Source organism: Uloborus diversus, chromosome 2 (genome assembly GCF_026930045.1).
Source record: "Uloborus diversus isolate 005 chromosome 2, Udiv.v.3.1, whole genome shotgun sequence".
NCBI classification, from domain to species: Eukaryota; Metazoa; Arthropoda; class Arachnida; order Araneae; family Uloboridae; genus Uloborus; species Uloborus diversus.
This window is the reverse complement of record NC_072732.1, coordinates 33,187,592-33,198,030: the sequence shown is the minus strand read 5'-3', so window position 1 is coordinate 33,198,030 and position 10,439 is coordinate 33,187,592. Positions and strand designations below refer to the sequence as shown.

The 10,439-nt window shown below is 34.5% G+C and overlaps 1 protein-coding gene across 1 annotated transcript; it reads left to right on the top strand.

Annotated features, from left to right (window-relative positions):
- The first annotated feature begins 3,562 nt into the window (after positions 1-3,562).
- Positions 3,563-5,245, top strand: LOC129216959 (innexin inx1-like). The gene has a single exon (XM_054851182.1). The coding sequence runs from the start codon at positions 3,615-3,617 to the stop codon at positions 4,659-4,661; it is 1,047 nt and encodes a 348-aa protein (XP_054707157.1). The 5' UTR covers positions 3,563-3,614; the 3' UTR covers positions 4,662-5,245.
- The last annotated feature ends 5,194 nt before the right edge of the window (positions 5,246-10,439 follow it).

Below are 10,439 nucleotides of genomic sequence, written 5' to 3'. Positions count from 1 at the left end.
GCGCTGCAGATAGTAAGCCTCTAACAGTAATTATTAAAATTCACCGATTTTTCCTCCAATTGCGACATGTGGTTGCAGCCTGCGGCAGGCATTTTGAAAATATTGTTGCGAAATTTTATTTATTAAAATTATTTTTCAAAAAACTATAATGTAATTTTCTGTCTTTCTTTGATTCACGGTCTTACATCTGCTGCGCCATCTACTGGAAAATTCTTGAACTAAATTTTGGAACTTAGGGGGATTAAACTTGCGGCCCATCACATGAATTTTCTGCAAAAGTTATCTTTTTATCATTAACCATTTTATTGTTATGAATTTTTGAAAACAGTCTTTTTCAGGACACCCTGTAGTTGCCCATGAGAGAAAAATGTATGTTTCAAGTCCAAACCGAAAGTAGACATTGTTTGGTTTTGAGATCTATGTATGGTCTCTTCAAAAGCTAAACAAATCGGAAATTGAAGCCTTCGAAATGTGTTTGAAAATTATGATGCTATAAATGGATTACTTGCAACACAAAAATTTCTCCTTCAAACTTTTCCGTCAAAATTGTTGAAATTTTGATGAAGAAACGGGTACCGTTGCATAATGTAGGTGGGGTTGTGAAAAAGAATAATTGGTGAAACAATTTTCAACGGGAAACCAGCTAGTAGCATTCCTGGTATATCCAGAGAATTTAAAAATTCAGTTGGAATGTTTGCTGCTTTGTTTTTATTGACAACTGTATAGCCTTGTTCAGCATCAACGGTCAACACTATCTAATTATATTTTTTTTTCCAGCTTTCAGTAATGGCTCATTATTCACAATAATTGTAGCTAAGACAGCGTTGTTGCACTGTTTTTTCTCGTTGTAAATCAGTGTTAACTAAGTCAACACTAAACAATCAATCACGCGATATCACCCCATAATGACTAAACAACAAATTTGAAACTGAAATGCATAAATCTTCAATTAACACTAAAGCTTCATTATACATTTTGGGTGTAAAATCTTGATTTGAACATCGGTGTGTTTGTTTAACCCTATGGAGTACATCTTCAAGCATAAAATTTATGTAGCTTCCCCACAGAAATGATAATTGTGTTGGATATTACGTCGTCAAAATTATGTTAAACCGTTGACGAATACTCTTTCTCGTTATGCAAAACCTGCATTAGAAAACGCAATTCCCAATGATTGTGTTCTACCAATAATTACAATTCGTGAAATGCATCGTGATATGTTTTAAATAATCGACAATTAAGGGTTTGCAAACATTTTCGTCTGTTAGGGAATGTTTAAGGAAAACAAAAGCAAAAACAACATTCTCTTTGTTTTGGCTGCACAGTTTTGTTATAGATGGAGTTTTGATCCCAATGTCTAGACTTTAATTTTTCATTATGCCCGAGATTGATGAATGTTGTGTTCTTTGTTTGCTTGGCATGAATGATTTTTTTTTTTTTTTTTTGATTTTATTCAACACTGTAAAAACAATTAAGAAACGTCTTGAAAAATAATGGGCATCGAATACGCTTAATTTTTGACAGTAACGTATCCCACTAAAAGTGAGAAACCTTCCTAAAATTATCCTGAAGTCTTTCCTAAGAATTCCGAAACCTCTCCGACTCGAGACAATCATTTCTCTGAAACCTTTAGAGAGAACCGAAGTAAGATTAAAAATAATAGCTTGGCACATTTTTCGACTCATCAAGAAAGTACCAAATGCATTTTCGTTACCATGGCCACTGCTAAGATAAAATTGTAAGCATGCGCAAAGTATTCTACTTGCTTGTTACTCTTGGAAAGTTACGAAATCCAGAGACTCACTTCCTCTCATTGGGAGTTACTTCAATCTGGACGGACCACGACGACAGTAGTGAAGTCAGTTCTTCACTAAAATTCATTAACCTTCCTGAAATTACCCTGGAACCTTTTTGAAGCATTCAGTTATCTCCCTGGCTAAAAGCCCGTCGGGCCGCTGGACCTTCAGAGAAAACCTTAAGTAAGTTTAATACAAAAGCTTGACACCTCTCTACTTTCAATTAAGCTCCACCAATAATATCGCAAGCATGGCGAAACGTACTTGTATTTAAGTACCCCGGGTCTAGCTCGCTTGCGATTCTTGCAACGCTACGGAGTCCAAAGGCTCATTCACTCCCTCTGGGAGCTTTTAGGCATTGCAAACGGAACGTAATTGACTTGAAGCCGATACACTTAATAAATGCGCTCAGTTAATCTTTAAACTGGGAGCTAAAATATTTTTCGGAACAGTGAGAAGTCTGCATTCATGGCGTTTGTAGCAATTCAGGAAACTTTTTGACGAAGATACTTCATTTCCCAATAAAATTGTTGATGACCTGTGAAATCCCAACATGTTCCACGGAAATAATCAGTGACATTTTGGATTTTTTACGGTGCGTATAAAATAGCGTGGAACATTGGTAAATAATTTTATTTTTGAGAATCGGGCCAAACACATTAGGTTTTAGACAGTGTAAAAAAAAAAAGTCATTGTTGTTTTTGGTGATTCAAGTGCTTTTCGTTGAAAATATCTTCGGAAAAATATATTCATTGACCGTTTTCAAGATGTATTGCAAGATGCTGTACAGTTGGGTCTCTTTCGTACATGGGGAAGCCAGATAGCTTCGTTGCTGTTTTTATGTCTACTCATTGCGTTATATCGTTAATTTCTCGTACCTCTACTACGACCTAATAAGAACCATTAAAAACGTATTTGACAAAGTATTTTGTTGACCTCACGGAATTGCAAAAATCGACATTTATATGAGACTCATACGTTTTTAAAAGCAGTGGTGAGAATGGAACTTCCCGCTGCTTATCAATTTCAACTTGATTTGTAGAATTTGACATTTACATTGAAAAGTGTACCCTTAATACTCCCCCTTTCTCCGGCGATATTGTTGATAACCATGAATATCCGTAACATAGCATTATTTGTAAATTTTAATTAACTTAAGAATACAACTTTTGAGGATGAATTAACTTACAGCGCCATCTGTTTAGAATTTAAAGAACCAAACAATTAACACACACTATTAATATATGATAAACATTTTATTTGCAATAAAAAATTATAAAAACCACCCTATCTTTTAAGTTGGACCAAATTACAGAAACTTATGAAATTTGATAATAATTGGTTCGGTAGTTTCAGAGTTTACCCCGAACAAACATCGTGACACGAGATTTTTATATATATAGATATATATATATATATATATATATATATATATATAACAGTATTCGGATAAATTTTACTGCTTCTATTCCAAAATTTTGCCTCTGAGTATGAGATTGAAGAAGAACTTTAAATTATTTTTGATAATTTTAAAGAAATGGTATAAACTCAATTTTGATAAATTAGAACATTTTCAAAACAAGTTAAGCACTTTATGCTTCTGCATCACCTTTACTTCCGAGTCACTTCCTATGATGATAACTGTAATCAGAAATTCACACTCTCGATTCTAGGACATCCGCAAAGAAGTAATTTTCTTTTTAGGCACATTTTTTTTCTTTTTCATTATAAACAACTTTTATTTCTGTTGAGCTGAACGCGTGGAGATAAAGCTAATGAACTCCATCGGTCCCCATAATTAAGATTGGGCACCACAAAATGGCGTTTTCGAACAAATTTTGTTATGTTCTCCACAAATCTCCCATGGCTGATAACTTCATTTTTAGCCTGTATTACCGATGGACAGTTTTATTGCTCATCACTTTCAGCTTCATTATAACTTGCAGACTTGTGCTTGGAAATTCGTTTTCCTGTTCTGGAGGCGAAAAGAACATGGTGGAAACTCACTGCTATGAGGGTAATGTTTTTACAAGCGATTATAAAAAAGAGCGATACTACAGCTATTATCCTTGGGTGAACTTAGTACTTCTGGTCCAAGCATTCAACTGCTACTTACCGCACTTGCTGTGGAGATCTTACGAAGGAGGATATGTTCGTAGATTGAGCTCTGGAGTGGAAAAGTTCTTTGACAAGGAGGAAAGACGCGGACTGGAACTATGTTACTTGGCAAAGTACATTTTAGTCACGGAAGGCAAACACAAGCTGTATACAGTCATGTACATCTTTTTTGAAGCCTGTAACTACGCATGTTCCCTCGCTCAAACGATATGGTTGGTGGTGTTCTTCGATGTAACTGGAGTTCCAGATTCTTATTTAGGGAAGATAAAGACTTGGGCCGATTTCAGGGATTTCTATTTTCCTTCTGTTGGTACATGCAAAATCTATTCGTCTGAAAGGGAAAATATCGTTTGTCTTCTACCACTGAACAAAATGTACATGATAATGTTCTTGTTTCTTCATGCGTGGTATATATTCATTACTATACTTAGTGGCATGGTTCTTATTTATCGAATCGCTCTACTTATTCCTTCATTCAGAGCGTGTGCTATGCGATTCTCGGCTCCTCTAGTGGAACGATCCATCTTAAAATCCCTCTGTTATCGCCTGTCGTATAGCGATTGGTTTTTCCTGACCAGGTTGCATAAAGCAATGGCCGATGTTGATTTCGCTCAAATGATTGACAAGATCGCTGTTATTTCACAGTGCAAATCGATTGAAGATCACAAAGAAGAGGATCAAATATCTTCGTTCTGTGACGATGGACACAAAGATATTAACTGCCCATCTGCTACTTCACCATTGTGACTGAACCAGCAATGAAATGATAAACGTTCGTGTGAAATTTCATAAACGTTCTGTGTCGCCTCAAAATTTCAGGGACGGTTTGAAACCGAGTTTTATGTACTGAATATTGACATAAAGAGCAATACGCCATTGGCAGGTAAAGGGCAGTATCTACAGAAGTGAATTTTCGAGACTTTTGGAGAACTGTTTTTGATTTCCCCCAATTACCAGCGAAACAAAGTTGAAATTTTAAGTTCTTTTCATGCTTTATTTTCAGCGGCAATAAATAAGAATTTTTATACTTGAAAACTGAAGTAAGATACAGAACAAAAATGCGAAAATATGACAATCGAAAAACTTGTAGATATTGCTGTTAACCTGCCAAGGGCAGAATAACTTTTTTCGAGGGATTTTGTTTTCTGAGCAATGCACAGTTGAAATGAATCACAGTTGAAACGGAGGGGTCACAAACTGAAATAGCAGCTCCGTTTGGGCTGCTGTATTTTGAGATATGTTTCATCATCAGCATGTTATTGATCGTTTGGATTCGATCCTTCAGTTTATGGTTCTTACTCTCCTTTATAAAAAGAAAAAAAAAGTTTTGTTTAAAATGAAAGCTCCTTCTTAATTAATACAGTTAATGGTATTAAAGCGTTTTGTAGTACAGAGATAGCATAAAAGAATATCCAGGTTTTAAAAATTTATATTTCATAAACTATTACACTTAACACTATAAATGATACAAGAAAATAGAGGTGAATTGCCCAAGCTCTTTTTCACTCACAAATGTTTGACAAGTTCGCCTTTCGTAACGCGACACACATCTAACATACATTTGTAGTGTTTCACTGTCAATTTTTCGTATTGCTACACCTATGCGACCTTTCAGCTCCTGCAATGTTATAGGCAATGGTGGTGTATAAGCACTGTCTTTGACGAAATCTCATAAAAAAATCACATGAGGTTAAGGTCGGGGATATGGCTGGCTAACACATAAAAGGTAAATCATCATCATCTGCACGGCCAATATAGCGTTACGGAACGTCAGTGGGGCAGCGAGGGGGGGGGGGACACCCCCCAGAGGTCTTGTTTTAACATTGTTTCCAATCCTAATACAGTATTTAATGCACGTGTAAAGACATTGGGACCAAAAAAAACCCTCCCGAAGGAATTTCTGGCAGTGCTACTGCGGAACGTGCACTTGAAGTATCCAGGGCCCGACTAACTAAATGTGAGGCCCAAGGTCCACAATGCTTTGGAGGCCCCTCTCTCTATTCTATCTCCTTAAGTCAATGCAAAATAATGTTTAACAAGATTTTAAAAGTATGTTTTCAATTAATAAATCATTAACTTTCATTATTTTCACAAAAATGCAAGATTTTTTTAATGCTATGCATAAGTTTTTAAAAAATCGGGGCCCCAGGACCAGACCTAGTTGGCCTGTGCGATAATCAGGCCCTGGAAGTAGCTACGTAGGTTCAAAGTAACTTTGACAGTTTATCTTTCTTTTTATGTATTATTTATAGTGCTAAGTGCAATAGTTTATGAAAAATGAACTTTTAAAACCGAGATATTCTTTTCTGCTAACCCTGTATGCTAAATCAAACCATTACACACAAATATAGAGGACACAAGTATAGAGATGTATGACCGTAGATTTTGAAAACTTTATGTTTTACCTACGGAGTTTATTTTCTATTCAATAACCGTGATGTAAGTACTATTTTTTATGAACTTTTTTTTTTCAGTGTACCACGTTTAAAATAGGAACGTTCTGCAAAGTCAAAAAATTTACTGTTTTTCTACTTCGTTATCACCACATCCGCTGTCAATACCGATTTCGTACAATTTACACAATAAAGTCATTTCTTTCATTTTAAATTTACCTTTGTAATTTAAAAGTAATAGCCTTTTTTCCATAAAAAATTGGGATTTTGCACCATACAAACATACTATTACAATTTATTACATTTAGATTGCTCCATTTTATGTTTCTAATCGTTTCTACTTGTTTTTCCCTTTTGCTGATTTCGATTTCTTGTGACTTATATTTTTTTGTTAAGAAACCCAAAGAAACACTAAAACAAAAGCATTATTAATGTTTAAGAAAATAATTAACTTTTGAAATGAATGTATTTTCAGAGACTTTAATTAAGTAGAGCAAAGTGAAATAGTAAAGATGACTTATTTTTTTTTTCAACATGAACAAGATGAAAATTTGTTCTGAAAACTACAGTACATAAAGAAAGAACAATATATATATAATTATAATATGTAACAATATCTGTACTAATATTATAAAGAGATAGGGTGGATTTTTGAGTGTTTATATGTTCGAGGTAATCTCCAGAACCACTGCACCTATTTAAAAAATTCCTTCACTATATGAAAGGTGCTTTCTTACTGAGTGACATAGGCTATAATTCAAAAAAATCCGATAAGCAGTTCTTTTTTTATTCCAATTTAGGCCCACATTTCACATAAATTCCCGAATATGGGAGTGAAAAATTACTTGCACATATTAATATTATGTATCTTTGAAAAGGGTAGAATTTTCCAACAATTTTTTTCAATGCTCTAACTTAATTACGGCGGGAGTAATTTGCGTTTTTAGCTCGAGCTTTTTTAGTCTTAGCTGAAATTTAGGCACTACTTTCTTCATTAAATCTATCAATAAAAACTGAAGGAGTTAACCCACAATTTTCTTTTTGACACTATTGGAAATAGCAACATTTTTTACTCTAGATCTCTCTCGACTCATGGTCGAAAAACTTAGCTTCTATCTTCAAAGGAAAAAAAGTTACAAGCGTTTTTTAAATCAAGTGCGAAAAATGTCATTTTGATTCAGGTTGTCAACCATTTTATTTTCGCGTTCCCACGATTACGCTTTTTGAATCCATTGTTTCTTTGTTTATTTTGCATTTAATTCCTTAAACTTATTTTATTTCTTGTTTCCATGTTTACGCTTTTAAAATCCATCTTTTGCATTTTAATTTCTTAAAAGTATTTTAATATCTGTCGTCATTGTTTGGAAGGGTAATTTTGTATGGTATTTTTTTCCCCTTTTATTTAAGCCTGATTGTTGAATATATGTCACTTGACACAATTTTAACTCTCAAGGTAGACCGGGCAAAGCCGGGCAACGCAGCTCTTAATATATAAATATTTGAATGCTACTATTAATGTGATTTTATACTTTTTTGTTTGTTTGGCGAAACATTTATTATAGTCAAAACAAAACCATCACTCGCAAAAGGGCTGGGTTCCGGTAGCGTGGTTGTTTGGCGCGTTAGGCGCTGAGCAGTTCAGTCTAGGATTATTGTTTTAAAGCAACCGTAAATGTAATTCATTGTTTTGGTGATATGTTTTGAAAGAAAAGAAACTTTTGATTTGTTTTTATCCGAGTGAAATGTACGAAATTTTCTTCTTTTTTTTTCTGACGATGATTTTTGAATGTTCCATGGGGTGGTTTTTTTTTTTTTTTTCCTTTCTCTTTCTTTTCTTTTTTTTAGACGATGGATTATGATAGCGTGGTTGCTGGGCGAGTTTGGCGATAAGCAATAGAGTTGCGGAATTATTTTTACATTTGAAAGATATTATTTGATGTCTTTTTTTTTTTTTTTTTTTTGTTTATTTGTCGAAATATTTTAAAATGCAGTAAAAACCGTTTCGCTAGCTGAATAGAGTTTTAAAGCAACTGTAAATCTAATTTAATGATTTGACGAAAAGTTTTAAATTCCAAAGAAGCTTTGATCAGTTTTTTTTTTTTTTTTTTTTGAAAAGGTGTGTACGCATTTTATACAATGAAAAATGATCATTTCATATCAGAGGGGGAGGGGGCGTCATTTTTTTTTATTCAACGGACCATTAAATTTTTAGCACGGACATCGCTGTGCGGGTACTGTTAGTATATTATAATTGTGCGTGGGTTGTATACATATTATATATTGGGACATACATTTCTGTCTTTAGAATGCCTTAATCGACCGCACTGGAGTGATTCATTTATTTTCGCCTACACTAAGCTACTGCCATATCGCTCCAACTGAGGTGGCGGCTGATACGTCCGTACAAACCAGGCCCGTGTCCAGGATCTCATAAAGGGAGGGGTTTTGGGTTCAATATTTAATAATTCTTACCTGCATTGTCAGAAAAACACAACAAATACCTATAACTCATTGTCAAGTGTGTAAGTGTTTCAAATATTTCATTTCTGTTAAATGGTCACATCTATGGACCTAGTGGGGAGGAGGGGGGGGGGGGGGGGGGGCTAGTACGAAAAATTCAATTATTGCATTTTATATGCAGTAGAACCTTGTTTATCCGGATCTCCGGTTTATTCAAATCAAATTTGTCAAGTTAAACAAAAACATATTTACTTTAACAATTATTTTAAACTATGATTGCAAGAACGAGACTACATATAAATACGTCAAATATTCCGGTTTTGTCTCGATTAAATGTAGAACTCTTGCATACAACATACAATAAAGTATAGTATTCATTTAACAAACAATATGGCGTACTTGAAGCGTCAGTCCGAAGCCACCGCAGCTGAACCATGAATGATGAAGTATTTGTGAGAAATGATACTATGAAGGTTTTTGGTAGAAAACATGTTTTTTTTTTGCTGTAGTAAAAGATAAGTCTGCTTATTTGAGAATGTTTTTTGCTTATTACTCGAACTATGCGGATTTTCGTTTATTCGGATTGCTTTTGGGCCCAGTTAGTCTAAACGAGGCTGTACTGTACATGTAAGGACAGTTATGAAACCCACCTTCCAGAAGGCAAATTCTGGCTGTGCTAGTAGTTTCAGTATTTATTCATTTTATTTCTTGTTTAGATTCAAACTTTATTATCTGTTTACTGCGCGGTACATTGCAACAAGTACTATAAACAAATTCACAATTTCTTTTGTAACATACTATGCATTCAGGATTTATATTCTAGGACAAGCAGACTAAATAAGAAAGGGTTCATTGCATATGCAAATTACATTACCAAAACGAGATTACAATGCATCTTCATAGCGGCAACATTCATCTCTTTTTGTGAAACGACCAAGTCATCATAACCTCCTTATGAAAAGCAGTATTAATCACAGTGAATGCTTTGTTTGACAGCCCATTTAACGGTTCCTCCACCACTGATTTTCAAAATATGATTTAAAAAAATGCTGTACACAAAATTTAACATTAAAGTTAGTTTTAAGCCAGCTGTGCACTTTTCTTCACTTGGTTTTTTTATTATTTTTTCCCCAATGGGAGGGGTTTAACCCCTAAAACCCTCCCCTTGGACACGGCTCTGGGCCCCTGTCCCACCTCTGAAATCCGCTACTGTGAAATTACTGATAAAATGTTGACGTCGATGAAACGTCAAACAAAGGTGGGAAGGCTGCAATGTGCTACACTTAAATTTTACCTCTAAAGCCCTTTTCTCTTAAATGTACTTTCACATTCCCTCTTTTTTTTCCCCGTGAGCGACCAAGATTGCTTATTGATTTCATTGTGGAGTGGCTTCACGTTTCACAATCTCGTCATTATAATAGGTAGATAGCGAGTCACGTGATTCATTGCTTACTGGTGTTTCGTATTTTATTATTTGCTTATTCATATATTTATTTTGAAGACGGTGAATCTTTTCGCATCTTATTGATGCTCTTTTAGTTTCGATTTATTTATTTGCTTCTCGCAATATCTTTTGCATTGGATATTCTACCCAGAATTTTCTTTATGTGTTTTAAACTTTAGATGCGGTTATTATGATTCATATAGATAATTAAAAAAACTTCGTATACCA